Here is a 17053-nt window from a genome sequence, read left to right on the forward strand (position 1 = left end):
CTTTTTTGGTTTGTTTTTAGATCCTTGGTTAATTGACTATTATGATCTTTTTGTTTCCTACCTTTCTGAGACTTTTGAAATGTTCTGGTCCACTGTTGGCACTCCTTCCTGTTTTTGTTGTTATATCTTTATCTTGTTTTTAAAAAAATAAGATTTTTTTTCTGTAATAGTGGGATTTTGGCAAAGTATATAAGTCTGATTCTTTTTTTTTTTTTTGGTACTGGGGATCAAACTTGGGTCCTTGTGCTTGCGCAGCAGGCAGCGAAACCACTGAGCTAAATTCCTGGCCCATAAGTCTGATTCTTAAACTGGAAAACAAGTTTAAGGATCTTCAAATTAATTCCTAAAAGCACAAGATAAATTGTTTTCATAGCCTTGCATAAAAAATTATTAGTAGTTGCCATGCAAGGCGATGCATACCCATAACCTCAGCACTCAGGTGCTGAAGCAAGAGCATCACCATGAATTCAAGCCTGGCCTGGGCTATGTAATGAGTTCAAGGCCAGCCTAAATGACATAGAGAGATGGTCTCAAAGAAAAAAAAGAAAGACAGTAATATAATTTGTGCTTATAGAATTTAAAAATCCACTTTGGGCTGTCAGGAAACTTCCCTGGGTGAGCTCAAAGTATAGGGACAGGGAGGTATGTTCAGGAGTGACATTAAGACTCTAAAAGACTAAATTCTTTGAGACTCTAAATTCTTCAGAGTCTAAAAGACTCTGAAAAACTAAATCCTTTTAGTCCAGAAGCCTGATGTTTTTTTTTTTTTTAAAGAGTAAGATTTTATTATGGCAAGTATCATAAATCATAGTTCTCTCTCTCTTTCTCTCTTTCTCAGAATATTGAGACTATTAGTATTTCAAGCCCATATTGAAGAGTTTGACCTTAGATCTTCAGTATACCTCTGTGATGCTGCTTTCCGGGACAAGAAGGCTTCTTAGTGATTTTCAGCTTCCTTTAGCATACTGTGCTGTCATTTTCTGTCATTGTCACTACTTCTTTTCTCTAAACATGTTATGTAGGAGTTCACATGCTGATAGAAAGACCAAAAGCACATGAAAAGACTAAGAAAAGGGAGCATCATGTGACCTGTGAACTAAGAACTGTCTGCCTGTTTGCAAAGGAAGCTGCCCAGGTTCTGAGTCCTGTATGACAGTGCTTCCCAGCTGGTATTTTGTGAGACACCTGTGCTGCACAAATGGCTCACAGGTGGCCACGGTGCACATCTTTTCAGTACCATAGCAGGGACAGAGGTTTGGGTGGCATGATTGTCATCTGGAGACTTTCAGGGCACAACTACCTTCATCTCCTCACCCACTGTGCCACAAAAATGTTACCATTCTTCTCATGTATCAGGCTCTGAGAAAATCTGGAAAGCCAGAGGAATCACATGCGGAATCAGCAGCCAGTAGTCTGTGCTCTGCCTAACTCTTCCCTGGCTTTCTTGGCCAACCTCGGAGTCCTGCTTCATGGGTCAGCTGCCTTCCCCTCCAACTCTCGGTTCAGATCCCTCCTTTCCTTTTTCTTTTTTTAAAAAATTTATATATTAATTGGCACATATTAGTTATATAATACATTTACATTTATCATTGGGTGTTTGTACCTGAACATGATGTATCTTAGTTCTTCTTTTTTCCCCTATTACCTATGCGCTCTTCACCCCCACCACCCTTCCCTATTTACATAGACGTTGTTTCCTTTTTTTTTTTTTCTTTCTCATAATTTTTCCTTTCCCTTCTTGTCTTTCCCCTTCCCCTCCCTCCTTCCCTACCCCTTTGGACCTTTTCCTATTTCAAATTATCAATTACTCGTTTTAATCATTTTCATCCTTATTTACACTTTCAGTTTCTCACACTAGAGAAACTATTCGGTATTTATACATGAGTGTCCTATTTATTTCACTTAAGAGTATGTCCTCAATATGCATCCATTTAGCAATAAATGTCTCTAGTTTCTCGTTCTTTATGGCTGAGTAGTACTTCATTTTATAAAAAAACCCACATCTTCTTTATCCAGTTTCCAGTTGATGGGCATTTGGGCTGTTTCCAAACCTTAGCTATTACAAACTGTGCCGCTATAAACATAGGTACACATATATCGCTGTGGTATGATTCTTTTAATTCTTTGGGGAAGATACCCAGTAGGGGAATAACTAGGTCAAATGGGACCTCTAGTCCTAGTTCTTTGAGGTATCTCCATACTGATTTCCACAGTGGTTGCACCAGTCTGCACTCCCACCAACAACGGAGAAGGGTTCCTTTCTCTCCACACCCCCGCCAGCATTTGTTATTGGTTGATTTCTTGATAGCAGCCTTTCTTTCTGGGGTGAGGTGGAATCTCAGTGTTGTTTTCATCTGCATCTCTCGAATGACCAATGATGTTGAACATTTTTTCATATATTTATTTGCTGCTTTTAGTTCTTTGTCCGAGAAATGTCTGTTCATTTCGGATGCCCATTTTTGAATTGGGTCTTTGAATTTCAGGGGTCTGATTTTTTTCAATTCTTTATATATTCTGGATAGTAGACCTTTGTCTGAGGTACAACTGCTAAAAATTTCTTCCCATATTGTAGGTTGTCTCTTAGCTCTTGGTAGTTTCTCCAGAAGCCTGACTTTTGAATAGTTGTTTTCTGAGTAATTTGGTCATTGGTGAGACTATTTTCCTCCAATTCTGTAAAAATTTGGAAACTTGGGCTGAAGGATAGACTGAAGAGAAAAAAAAAAGAAAGTCAGGGTTTTCTTTGTTTTTTTGTTTGTTGTTTTGAGACAGGATCTCACTGTGTAGTTCTGGCTGGCTTTGAACTCACTATGTAGCACAGGCTGGCCTCGAACTCATGGCAATACTCCTGCCTCAGCCTCCCGAGTGGTGTGATTACAGGCGTGCTCCACCATGCTCAGCCTGGCTTTCTTTGTTTTGTCTTGCTTTTGCGTGTAAAACCATTCTTAAACTTGGTATTGTATTAAGGAAGAAGAGTACTCTTAGAATTTTTGATAGATTCAACATACACTCTCAGTGTATCTGGTTTAATGATAATGGCAGTTCATAACCTGGCATTCATTAGCTTATTTCTGAGCCTGAGATTGCCACAGTTCCTAGGGCCACATTGTTTCACTTCCAGAAAGAAAGGAAGAACACCTTACCACCAGGCACCTAACAACAAAAGAGATCAGGACTTTGTTTGATTGGACAGCAGAGATTCCATATCCACCCCTGAACCAATCACTGTAGCCAGGAACATGCCACTCACTGACTGGCATAGGTCTGGGTTATGTCCTCATTCTTTTAATCATAGTACAAGATGCTGATTTGGTTACAGTAATCATGGACAACAACTGAAATCCGAGGCTAAGGTCAGAAAAAATCATATCCATGCAAAGCAGCAAAACTGCTATCTGTGTGTGCACGCACACGTGTTGCACACATGTGTGCAGGGTACTGGGGACCCAGGTCCTTCACATTAAGCTTCAGTATATCACCATTTATTAATTGATTGATTGATTGATTGGCAGAGTCTTGCAAAGTTACTAAATTGTCCAGGCTAGACTTGAACTTACAGTCCCCCTGCCTCAGGCTCCCAGCATACAGGTATTACATGTACCGCCATGCTGAGCTGCAAAACTGCTACTTAATGAGGGAGTGGTAGAATGTATTCTGGGGAGGCAAAACCAAAGTCTATTACAGCAACACCACCAAACCAACTGCATTTTTGCATCTTTAGGCTCTTCGCAAGAGAAGACAGCAAGCACGTGGTACAGATAGTAGGACTGCAAGAGCTCCGGGTGGATACTGTAGAGCTCCTCTTAGAGGTATTTAATTCTTCTTTTTTCATTACCCCTCCTAGCAGCCTAAGTCCAGGGAAAGAATTCATTTTGTTACTTAGCAAGTATCATGGACTCAGATCTAGACAAAAGTCAAGGACAAGCACAGCATTTCACATTTGTGAAATATAAGTCCTCTTCGGAGAGCATAGCTGATTCTCCACAGAGTTGATGTCCCAGTGCCATGGAGTGAGAGGTAGGGTATGTGGGAGAAGCTAATGCCAAGGTAAGGATGCTCTGGGCTATTTTCAGGGGCTGCTAATTGTGTGGGCTCTGGGGAAAACTGCTGGAGACAAAGGTTCTTCCTTTGGTACCGGGGATCAAACTCGGGATCTTGCGCTTGCAAGGCAGGTGGTAGAACCACTGAGCTAAATCCCCGGCCCTTATTTTTTTATTAATAAATTTTATTTTATCCCATTTCCCTCCCTTAAGCACAAATATTCTCATTTAAAATAAAGTTTTTAGAAATACTTTCACATGGGGCTCAAAATTCATAGTACAATGAAAATACACTTCCCATTCCCTTTTTCTGAGGCAACTAATTTTATCAATTTTTTTCTTTTCGGTACTGGGGATCAAACTTGGGACCTTGCGCTTGCAAGGCAGACAGCGGAACCACTGAGCTAAATCCCCAGCCCTATCAACTTTTGGTATATCTTTTTGAAAGAATTTCTTTTATTTGTACCAGAGATCGAACTCAGGACCTTGCACTTGCCAGACAGGTACTGTGCTGCTGAGCTACATCCCCAGCCCTCTGAAAGAATTTTTAAATCTGCTATTTTTAATTAAACTTATTTAATGTAACAAGAACAATTTAAAATATTGTAGAAATATATCAGAAGATAGAAAATAAAGGCCCTTTTAATTTATATACAACCCCCTCCCTCGTATCCCTTGAGTTGTCCACTGTTACTAGTTTAGAATATTTACATTTATTTTCCTGTTCTGAGCATTTACCTTATGTTCAAATATATATCTGGTGAACCTTCTTTTAATGCAGTGGTCCTCAATGTTGGTTTTACATCAGATCATTTATGGACCTTTTTCCTTAAAAAAAATAGTTTAGCCTTTTTTTGTGAAAAATAGCACTATTCAGAAAAAGGCATGAAATCCAGCACTCTGGGAGGCTAAGGTAGGAAGATTTCAAGTTTGAGCCCGGCCTAGGTAACTTAGTGACTTTAGTGACAACTTACCTCAAAAAAAATTTTGTGAAAGAGAATAAACAAATGTTCATATAATCAACTACCCAGATCAAGAAATAGAATATTACAGCACCCCACAATTCCTTGTATACCTTCTCAAACACACATCTCTACTATCCTAACTTTTCTACTAATCACTTACTTATTCTTTGTTATAGTTTTACTATCTTTGTATTTCTCCCTAAACAACTTGCTTTTCACTTGATTTGAACTTTGGGTGAATAGAACCACATTGTATGCATTTTGTCTTGCATCTTTTGCTCAACATTATGTTTCTGAGTTATTTGTTTTTGCATATGGCTGTAGTTCTGTTCATTTTTATTTTCTGTATAGTATTTTATCGTGGGAATATACAATTTATTTATCTATTCCCTTGTTAATGAACAGTTGGAGTTGTTTCTGTTTTGGGTCTATTCTAAACAATGTAGCTAACAATGGGAATGTATTCTAGTATAAAGCGCAAGGATTCTCTAGTTGTGCAGTGATTGGGTCAGAGGACATTAACATCCTCAACTTCTATAAATGATGCCAATGTTCTCCAAAGAGGTATAATTCACACAAGCAGTATACGAGCAGTCTCATTGCTCTTCAGCTTGCCAACCCTTTGTATTAATAGATTTTTAAATTTTTGCCCATTTGGAAGTGTTTGACCACATCTCATTGTGGCTTTAGGGGGGTTTTTTGTTTAGTTTGGTTAATTTTTTTGAGACAGGGTCTTGCTGTGTAGCCCAGGCTGGCCTTGAAGGCATGGTGATCCTCCTGCCTCAGCCTCCCAAGTGCTGGGATTACAGGCATGCACCACCATGCCCAGCTCATTGTGGTTTTAATTTGTATTTCTCTAATTATGAATGAAATTGTAGTATACTGGGGATGTAGCTCAGTAGTAGAGCACTTGCCTACCATGTATGAGGCTCTGAGTTTGAACCCAGTACCAAAAAAAACAAAATAAAGAGAAAAGGTGAATATCTTGGGTTCTAGGAATTAATCCAGGCATTCTAACACTGAGCTATGTCCCTACCTTCTATATTTTTAATTTTTAATTTGTTTTTTGTTTGGGGGAATGCCGATTTGTGTATTTCTCTCTTTTGGGGGACATGTGTCTGTTCCTTACCCATATTTGTGTTCTGGATTTGAGTCTTTTATCAGTTATTTATTTCATAATCATAAGGTCTCATTCTATGGCCCATCTTTCCACTTTCATCATATGTCTTTTTTTTTTTTTTTTGTACAGGGGATTGAACTCGGGACCTTGCACTTGCAAGGCAGGTGCCAGAACCACTGAGCTAAATCCCCAGCCCTTTTTTTTTTTGGAACCGGGGATCAAACTCCAGTCCTTGCACTTGTGCAGCAGGTGGCGAAACCACTGAGCTAAATCCCCGGCCCCATCGTATACCTTTTAAGTCTTCCTCAGGTAATTAAATTAGAAACTCCTAGTGATGAGGCCCAGGCATGTGTATTATAATTATTTTATATTGAAATATAGTTCATATACCATAAAATTCAGTTTTTTAAAGTGTATGAATCAGTGGAATTTTAAATAGTTTTTTTACTAGGATATTTACATACTATAATATTCACCCTTTTAAAGTATACAGTTTGGCATTTTTTTTAGTGTATTGATAAAGCTGTACAAACATTGAATTAATGCCAGAGAATTTTTATCACCCCAAAATGAAACCTTGTACCCATTACAGTCACTCCCTACTCCTCCTGCCAAGTGCTTGGCAACTACTAATTTCTGTCTGTATGGACTTGCCTAGTCTGGCTATATCATATAAACAGAAACATATAATATGTGACCTTTTGGCTTCTTTCACTTAGCATATTTTCATGTTTTATCTTTGCTGTAGCGTGTATCAGTACTTCATTTCTTTTTATGGCTGATTTGTAAATCCCATTGTATGGGTAATACTACATTTTATTTATCCATTGAGCAGCTAATGGATATTTGGGTTCCCACTTTTAGCTAAGAATAATATTGCAATGAACATTCATATACAAAGTTCTTAGGTGGACATGCTTTCCTTTTCTTTGGTATATCCCTAAGAGTGAAATTTCTGAGATACTTTTTGAGGAACTGTTACACTGTTTTGTAAAGTAATTGTAGCATTTTACATTCCCACCATGAGGGTGGGTATTATTTGAGAAGACCCCTAGCTGATTCTAATTGCAGCCCTTATAGTCATCCTTCTAGCACAGTGATGGTGAACTTCTTAGAGCTTTCAATGATACAAAGAGCCCACTGCAGCACACGTGCCACAGGTTTGTCACTGCTGTTCTAGTACATCCAGCAAGCCTGGCTGGAGTAAAAGGAGAAGACCAGCACAGGCTGGGGACTTGTTAGGACTTATCTAAATTATCCCTTTGCAGGGAGAAGTGTCTCAGCTTTTGACCAAGCTCAAGGTACCAGGGAAGGCAGTCAGTTTGGCATCGTAAGAAGGCACTTCTCTTTTTTTTGGTACTGGGGATTGAACTCAGGACCTTGCACTTGTGAGGCAGGCAGCAGCACCACTGAGCTAAATCCCCAGCCCCAGTTTGGCATTGTAGAAATTTCTTCAACAAGCACCAAAGTTAAAGCCTTTCTAGCTGATTCTACACTTGATCTTTCCTGCCTTTCTTCTCACTATGTTCTAATAATAAATAATGAACACGTCCTGTCTACCAGATATTTGCAAATATCATCCCATTTAATCATCACAGCACTACGAAGAAATCCTTTTTCCTTGGCTATAGCCATACGTGTGCAATGGCCAGTCTGTCAGCCTCTATCCTGGAAGATTTTATGGCTCTGTCCTGTCGTGAAGTATTGTTCCTAAGTATTGTTTCTTGTTGGTCAACATATTACTTTATCACCATTGATACCCTCAGTCTTCAATACTTATGCTTTGTACAAGTAGGAAGACAGCTGAGATCAAAGTCGAAAGTTGATATAAATTATAGATATCTGACACAATCACCTCATAAACATTTATTGACTTGAAACAACAGCACTTGCTAACTCAGGTATCACACACTCATTCTCAGGTGTTGCTCTCTATGCCACTCAAGTATCACCCGTGTGTGTGCTCAAATGTCATCTTCAGGCGTTACCCTCAGATTGCCCTCAGGCTAGCTGGCTGCCTCATGTTAACTGAGGATTGTCCTCCTTCAGGAAATTTCTCCCACCAGGTGTATTTGATTACCTGATTTACTAATGCAGGCATCAGGACTCCTTTGCCTTTAGAGAGAACTCACTGCCTCATCACATTTCCCAGACTCAGAATTAACATATTACCAGGTGTAGTGGGGCACGTTTTAAACGCAGCTACTCTGGCAGGTGCTGGAGGATTGCAAGTTTAAGCCCAGCCTGGACAACTTAGTGAGACCCTATCTTAAATAAAAAGGGCAGGGGCAGGGGCAGGGCCAGGGCCAGGGCCAGGGCCAGGGCCGGGGATTTAGCTCAGTGGTTTTGCCGCCTGCTGCGCAAGCGCAAGGACCAGAGTTCAATCCCCGGTACCAAAAAAAAAAAAAAACATGGGGTGGGGGAGCAGGTCCAGGGCTTTAGCTCAGCAGCACAGTGCCTGCCTGGCAAGTGAGAGGTCCTGAGTTCAATCCCCAGTACCAAAAAATAAAAAGGGTTAGGGATATAGCTCAGTGGTAGAGAGAGATTTCAATTCCTAGTACTGCCAAAAAAGGGGGGCGGGGGTTGCCAAGCTATTAATGAGCTGGGGTTTTTTTCTGTTTCAGAGATTCACAAGCTTTTAAGTCATTTTACATAATCATAGTATACATTCTGATGATAAATCTTTTTTGTGTTTCATCACTGCTGTCTGTAATTGGTAGGAAAGGCTGACACAATGTGAGCCTTTTCTGGGTGAGCCTCAGTTGTATATGGATAGTGGAAGACTGTCTAGACACATGGCATATGGTACTACTGAAATGCCCATGGCCCCTTTTTGATTTTGTGCAGCTTACGTTTGGAGATCAAAGCCTTATAACCAGATGGATCCTGGGTGCTAGTACCATGTATCCTGAGCATATCTGTTATCTTTCACAGCCTGAAATATGTATGATAACGAATAATAGGGTTAGATGACAGACGGAAACGAGATAACATACATACATTGCTTAGTTAGCATGATACTGTACTGGCTCAATTTGACACCTGTGTTATTCTGAGGTCCCTAAATGTGTCCAGTACCATAGAGTGTAGCACTTGTCTCTACTTCCTATCGCAGCAGGTTCCAATTTCACTAACTCATATAACATAATCTCTTTAAAGGACCTAGATTTAGAAACTTCCCTTTGAGACCTTAGGTAAGGAAGAGTTTGAGAAGAAAGAAATAGTGAGGGGGAAAGGAAGCCTAGTGATTTTTTTTTCTGAACCAAGACATTTATTGGTACATTTTAGATACAAATGATAAGACTCATCTTAGGGAATTTGTAACTGTACATGGTATGTCTTGCTTTTTTTTTATCCCCCCCTTTTAGCCCTCTTCCCCTCCCTATTTACAAAAGCTTTGTTTCTATTTTTTCCTTCTATTCTCTTTTTGTTCTTGTCCCTTCTTTCCTTTCCTTCTCTCCCCTCCCTCATTGCCCTTCTCATTAGAACACTTTCTTCCCATTCCCCATATCTATTATACATTTTGGTCCTTATTTCCACTTTTGGTGTCTCACACCAGAGAAACAATGAGGTATTTAAATGTGTGTTTGATTAATTTCACTTAAGATATGGTCTCAAGGTCCATCCATTTAGCTATAAATGTCTGAAGCTCCATCCTTCTTTGTGGCAGAGTAGTACTCCATTATATTAAAAAAAAAAACCAGGACCAGGGATTTAGCTCAGTGGTTTTGCTGCCTGCTGTGCAAGTTCAAGGACCTGAGTTCAATCCCTGGTACAAAAAAAAAAACCCCACATCTTCTTTATCCACTCATCAGTTGATGGGCATTTGGGCTGTTTCCAAAATTTAGCTATTACAAACAGTACCACTATAAACATGGGTGTGCATATATTGCTGCAGTATGATGCTTTCAGAAAGATACCAAGAAGGGGAACAGCTAGGTTGAATGAAACCTTCAGTTTTAGTTTTTTGAGAAATCTCCACACTGACTTCCACAGTGATTGCACCAGTCTGCACTCCCACCAACAGTAAAAGGTTCCTTTTTCCCCACAGCCCTGACAGCATTTGTTATTGGTTGGTTTCTTGATAATAGCCATCCTTTCTGGAGTGAGACAGATTCTCAGTGTTTTAATTTGTGTCTCTTGAATGACCAGTGATATTGAACATTTTTGCATATATTTATTTGCTGTTTCTATTTCATTTGAGAAGTGTCTATTCATTTCAGATGCCCATTTTTAGATTAGGTCTTTGAATTTGAGGGGGGCTGATTTTTTTTTAGTTCTTTATATATTCTGGATAGTAGTTCTTTGTCTGAGGAACAGCTGGCAAAAATTTTTTTTCCCGCACTGTGGGTTGACTCTTCACTCTGTTGGTTCCTCTTGCTGTGCAAAAGCTTTTTAATAAGATGAGATCCCAGTTGTTGATTTCTTTTTGGAGGGGGGGATCGAACTCAGAACCTTGTGCTTTCGAGGCAGACGAGGGTACCACTGAGCTAAATCCCCGGCCCCCTAGTTGTTGATTTTTTTTTTTTTTTTTTTGGTACTGGGGATCAAACTTGGGTCCTTGTGCTTGCACAGCAGGCAGCAAAACCACTGAGCTAAATCCCTGGCCCCCAGTTGTTGATTCTTTGTGATATTTCCTGTGCAATTGGGGTTTTGTTCATGAAATCTTGGCCTACACCAGCGTCTTCAAGAGTTCTACCTATTCTATATTCCAGGAGATTTAGTGTTTCTATTTTAATATTTACATCTTTGACCCATTTCAATTTTAGTTTAGTGCATAGTGAGAGATATGGGTCTAGTTTTTAATCTTTGGCAAGTGGAAAGACAGTTTTTCCAGCACCATTTATTGAAGAGACTTTCTTCCAATGAAGGTGTTTGGCTCCTTTGTCAAATATAAGGTGGCTGGGTATGTCTGGAGTTGTTTCTGTATTTTCTAATCTGTTCCATTGATCCTTAGGTCTGGTTTTTTGCCAGTACCATGCTGTTTTTATCACAGTAGCCTTGTAGTATAATTTCAAGTCAGGAGTTGTGATACCATCTGGCTTGGGTTTGTTGCCCAGAAGCCTTTACTATTCTAGGTCTCTTCTGGTTCCAAATGAATTTTAGGATTGTTTTATTATTGTTGTTGTTGTTGTTGTTGTTGTTTGGGGTTTTTTGTTTTTGTGGGAGTTTTTCTATTTGTTTTGGGGTTTTAGGGGTTTTTTTTGGTACCGGGGATCAAACTTAGGACCTTGCACTTGCAAGGCAGGCACGCTGTCCCTGAGCTAAATCCCTAGCCCTGTTTGTAGTTTTTTGAGACAGGATCTCACCATGCAGTCCAGGCTGGCCTTGAATTCACTATGTTTCCCAGGCTGGCCTCATTTTTATGGCAATCCTCCTGCCTCAGCCTGCCCAATGGTAGGATTACAGGTGTGAACCACCACACCTGGCTAAGGATTGCTTTTTCTAATTCTGTGAGATATGCTGTTGGTATTTTGATTGGAATTGCATTAAATCAGTAAAACAATTTTGGAAATATGGCCATTTTCACTATATTGGTTCTTCCTACCCAAGAACAAGGGATATCTTTCTATTTTCTGATATCTTCTTCAATCTCCTTTTTCAGAGTACTATAGTTTTCAATGTAGAGGTTTTTTACTTCCTTCGTTAGATCGATTCTTAAGTATTTTATTTTTGGGAATGCTATTATGAAAGGTGTGGTTTCCCTAATTTCTTTCTCAGTGAGTTTGTTATTGGTGTACAGGAAGGCTATTGATTTTTTTTTTTTTCTTTTGGGTACCAGGGATCGAACTCGGGTCCTTGTGCTTGTGCAGCAGGCACCAAAACCGCTGAGCTAAATCCCTGGCCCAAGGCTATTGATTTTTGAGGGTTGACTTTGTATCCAGCTACACCACTGAATTTGGTTATTAAATCTAGAAGCCTTTTGGTGGAGTTTTTGGAATCCTAATTTAACTTCTTCCTTTCTTACTTATTCCTTTTATTTCTTCCTCCTGTCTAATTGCTCTGGCTAATGTTTCCAGAACCATATTGAATAAGAGTGGTGACAGTGGACATCCTAGTCTTGTTTCTGATTTTAGAGTGAAAGCTTTCAGTTTTTGTCCATTTAGTATGATGTGGGCTTTTGGTTTGTCATAGACGGCTTTTATCAGATTGAGATAAAGACCATCTATTACAATTTTCTGTAGGGTTTTTATCATGAATGGGTGTTAGACTTCATTAAACGCTTTTTTTGCATCTATTGAGATGATTGTGTGGTTTTTGTCCTTGTCTCTGTTAATATGGTGTATTACATTTATTGTTTTGCATATTTTGAACCATCCCTGCGTCCCTGGGATGAATCCTACGTGATCATGGTATATAATCTTCTTGATGATTTGTTAACATTCTGCTTGCGAGTATCTTGAGGATTTTTGCATTTATGTTTAATAGGAAGATTGGCCTATATTTCTCTTTTTTGGTTGGATCCTTCTCTGGTTTTGGTTTCAGGGTAATGCTTGCTTCTGGAATTTGAGTGTATTGCTTCCCTTTGTATTTCATTAAAGAGTTTGAGAAGTAGCAACATTAGGTCTTCTCTAAATTTTTTGTAGAATTTTGCAATGAATCCATCAGGGCCTGGGCTTTTCTTTGATGATAGGTTTTTTAATTACATCTTTAATTTTATTGACTGATACTGGTTTATTTAGAATTTTTATATCTTCTCAGTTCAGCTTCAGTAATTCATATGTACCTAGGAATCTGTTTCTTCTGTGTTTTCCATCTTATTAGAATACAGGTTCTCAAAGTAAGTACTGATGATCTTCTGGCTTTCTGCAGGATCTGTTGTGATTTTACCCTTTTCATTCCTTTTTTTTCCCCCTATTCCTAATTACATGGATTTGAGTCTCTTCTTTCCTTTTTTTGAGAAGGTTGGCTAAGGGTTTGTCAATTTTATTTACTCTTTCAAAGAACCAACTCTTTGATTCATTGATCCTTTGTATTTTCTTAGTCTCCATTGCATTAATTTCTGCTCTGATCTTTATAATTTCCTCCCTTGTATGAGCTTTGAGCTTGACTTGGTCTTCTTTTTCTAGAAGTTTGAGATTCAACATTAGGTTGTTTATTTGAGCTTGCTTTGTTCTCCTGATAAGTTTTCATCGCTATAAATTTCCCTCATAGGACTGCTTTCAGTGCATCCCATACGTTCCAGTATGTTGCATTGTCATTGTCATTTAATTGTAGGAACTAATTTCTTCTTTAATTTCATCTGTGACCCATTGGTTGTTCAGAAGGGTGTTACTTAATTTCCATGTGTTTATGAAGTTCTTGTGGTTTACTTTGCCATTGTTTCCAGTTTTATTGCTCTATGATCTGATAATATGCATGGGATAATTTCAATTCTTTTGCATTTACTTAAGCATGTTCTATGAGCTGTATATGGTATATGTATGTGTATGTACATATATGTGTGTGGTATGTATATATATGGTCTGTTTTGGAGAAAGTACCATGTAGAGCAGAGAAGAATGTGTATTCTGATTTTGTGCAGTGGAACACTAGACATCTGCTAAGTCCATTTTTTCAAAAGATTGGTTCAATTCTGATATTTCTTTGTTGATTTTTTGTCTAGTTGATCTGTCTATTTGTGACAGTGGGGTATTGAGGTCTCCCATTACAATTGTATTAGTGCTTTGATTTTTCATATCTGTCAATATTTGTTTATATAATTGGGTACACTGCTATTTGGTGCATATATATTTATAATTCTTATCTCTTCCTCTTGGATTGTTCTTTTTACAAGGATGTAGTGACCTTCTTTGTCTCTCTTAATCAGTCTTGGCTTGAAGTCCACTTTGTCTGCAAATAGAATAGCTACCCCTGTTTTTCCCCAGGTTCCTTTCACCTGGAATATTGTTTTCCATTCTTTGATTTTCAGTCTATGAATTTCTTTTTGAATTAAATGCATTTCTTGTATGCAGCCTATTGTTGGATCTTGGTTCTTGATCCATTCTGCCAGTCTGTTTGTTTTAATTGGTGAATCGAGACCATTAACTTTGATGGTTATAACTGATAGCCAGTTATAACCAACTGATTGACTTATCTCGGTCATGTTATTTTCCTGTTGTTGGCTCCCTTCTTTCCTCCTCTGTTTAATTTCTTGCCTTGTCTGGTGGATTTATTCTGTTGGGGTTCGTGGAGTTGTAATCCTTGTTATCTCTTTTTAGAATATCCTTCAGAGCACTTTGGAGTGCTGGTTTGGTGTTCATTAATTTCCGCAGGTGTTCTTTGTCATGGAAGTATCTTACTTCTCCATCAATTTAAAAAGTTTTGAAGGGTACATCAATCTGGGTTGGAGGTTGTTTTCCTTTAGGGCTTGAAATACTTCACTCTAAGCTCTCCTTGACTTGAGGGTTTGTGTTGAGAAGTCTGTTGTGATTCTGATGAGCTTTCCTTTATAGGTGATTTCTTTCTTTTCTCTAACAGCTTTTTTTTTTGGTACCGGAGATCGAACTCGGGTCCTTCTGCTTGCAAAGCTGGTGGCGGAAGCACTGAGCTAAATCCCCGGCCCTGGTACTTGTAACCCGATTCTTTTGGCGGGGGGGGGGGGGGTACTGGGCATCAAACTCTGGTCCTTGCGCTTGTGGGGCAGGTGGCCGAACCACTGAGCTAAATCCCCAGCTCTAACGGCTTTTAATATTCTGTTCTTTTGTTGGATTTCTCAGATCTTGACTATTGTATGCCTTGGTGCAGATTTTTCTTGATCATGGCTAATTGGAATTCTATATGCCTCACTTATCTGTATGTCAAATTCTTTTTCCCTGTTTGTGAAGTTTTCTCCATTACTCTGTGAATTGTTTTTTAATGTCATTTGCACTATCTCTTACATTTTTATTGACTCCAATCAATCTTATATTATTCTTCTTTGCATAATCTAGCAGCTGCTGGATTGATTTCTCATAGACCCCTGCTATTTTTAAGAAATCTTTCTTTTTATTATCACCAACTGCAACCCTGTTTTCTATATCTGATATTCTATGCTCACATTGGCCATTTTGCTGCATACACTTTCAAAGGAATTTTTAATCTCCTGGATATCTGAATCTGTTTCATGGATTCCCTTTCCTATACTAGGTGTTCATGGTTTCCATCATTTTCCTAAGCTCCTCTAATTTTTTAATCTATATCTACTCTAGTCACTAAAAATGTCTTTCTTTTTTTTTAGAAAAACATTTATTGGTTCATTTTAGATATACATAACATTCATCATAGGGAATTTGTACCAGTATATGATATATCTTGCTTCTTTTTTTTCCCCATTCTTCCCTCCCTTATGTACTAAAGCTTTGTTTTCATTTTTTCATTCTATTTTCTCTTTTTTTTTTTTTTTGCTTTTCCCTTCTTTCCTTTCTAACCCTCCCCCCTCCCTTGTTCTTATCATTTGAACATTTTCTTCCCATTTCCCAATCAATATCTGTTGTACATTTTAGTCCTTATTTCCACTTTTGGTTTCTCACACCAGAGAAACATAAGCATGTCTTCCGTTATGGTCACCATCTCTGTAGTTATATGAGAAATAATCTCTGCTTTGATTTTTTTTTCTAGAGCCTTGTTCATCTGCTTTGTTAATTTCACTGTTACCATTTCAGAGAGTTCATGTGGGTGGCTTTTGAATTGTTCCACCTCATTACCCTTTGAGTTTGCTTTTGATGAGTTGAAATCCTGGGGTTGCATCTTGTTTAAGTATCTTCTCATTTTCTTTCTTTTTTCTTTTTTTCTTCAGTTTAATTGGTGGGTTGATGTTTGTAAACTGCTTATGGCAAGTAGCTTGATTGCTAGTATTTAGAACCCTTAGGACGTGACTACTTCTCAGAGATGTCTTCCAGGTTTAGCTGGCTTTTGGGTTTTTGAGTCTATTGAAAGATCTTACCTCTTCAATTTATTGGGGATGAGAAGTTGCTGTGTATTTGGCCTATCCCCTGGTTTTTTTTGGCACTAGCCTATAGTATAGTATTTTTTAAGACCCTTGGGCAATCTCAGTCTTGGTAACCCAGGAAGAACAACTGATTAGCACAATTATGTCACCTTGGTTAAAGTAGTACAATCAGCAATAACAGTAGCATCAAATACAGCCTAGAAAATGACAATGAACTAGCTTTGTACTTATATGATAGAATTAAAAATAATCAGAAAAATATATGCAGTAAATAACCCCTAATTTGGCAATTTTACCCTCAGGAGGGAAAATTTAAAAGAGGTTGGGGGGAAGAAACAGAAATAAGGAAAGAGGAAGAGATTAGAAGCAAGGCTGGAGGACAGAGGAAGGTAACTCAGACTTTGGGAAACTGGTGAAGAAGATAGAAGAGAAAGAGAGAAGGAAGAAATAAAAACAAGAACAGAACCGAATGACACAACAGCAAAAAAAACCACAAACTGTGTTCACACTCCTATAAAAAAGCAATCAAGAAGAAACAAAACAAAAACTACAAAAGAGAGAAAAAAAGAAAAGAAGAAAAAACAAATGTCCACTTCCAGGCATATCTCTGCTGTTACTGGTAGACAACATGGACAGAGTTCAGATCTGAGTTGATTAATCCCAGCAAGCCAGCTGTAGAGTGGATAATCCCAGTAAGCCTGCACCTTTAGTTCCACTGAAGCTCAGGCTTCTTTCTTGCTGTGAGGCTGGAACTGGATTTGTTGAGTCTGCTACAGTCCATTTCCCTCCTGCCAGCTTGAACTTGGTTCACTCACAGCTTTAGCCCGGAGTGTCCTTCCTAGCATCCAAGTTTAGCTAGCGGTTTGTCTGTTTGCTTGCTTGCTTGTTTTGTTTTCCCAACACTTGCCACATCCAATATAAAGAATTAGATTCTAACTCTCCAGATTTCTGATTATCATCTAGTCATGCAGTTGATGATCAAGCTTTATAAATTATCAGCTCACTCCTCCCCCTCTTTCTC

The 17053-nt window shown here is 38.6% G+C and overlaps 1 protein-coding gene across 3 annotated transcripts in view; it reads left to right on the plus strand.

Moving 5' to 3' along the window:
• The window catches only part of Kif24 (kinesin family member 24), a 99218-nt gene that overhangs the window by 63872 nt on the left and 18293 nt on the right, over positions 1 to 17053 (plus strand). For all 3 annotated transcript variants that reach the window (XM_021252972.2, XM_013069672.3, XM_021252973.2), the window contains exon 6: positions 3719 to 3806. In XM_021252972.2, coding sequence (XP_021108631.1) covers positions 3719 to 3806 — 88 coding nt within the window. The remainder of the gene's footprint in view (positions 1 to 3718; positions 3807 to 17053) is intronic.

Source organism: Heterocephalus glaber, unplaced genomic scaffold (genome assembly GCF_053883595.1).
Source record: "Heterocephalus glaber isolate CG9 unplaced genomic scaffold, H.glaber_assembly_v1.0 deba00001481, whole genome shotgun sequence".
NCBI classification, from domain to species: domain Eukaryota; kingdom Metazoa; phylum Chordata; class Mammalia; order Rodentia; family Bathyergidae; genus Heterocephalus; species Heterocephalus glaber.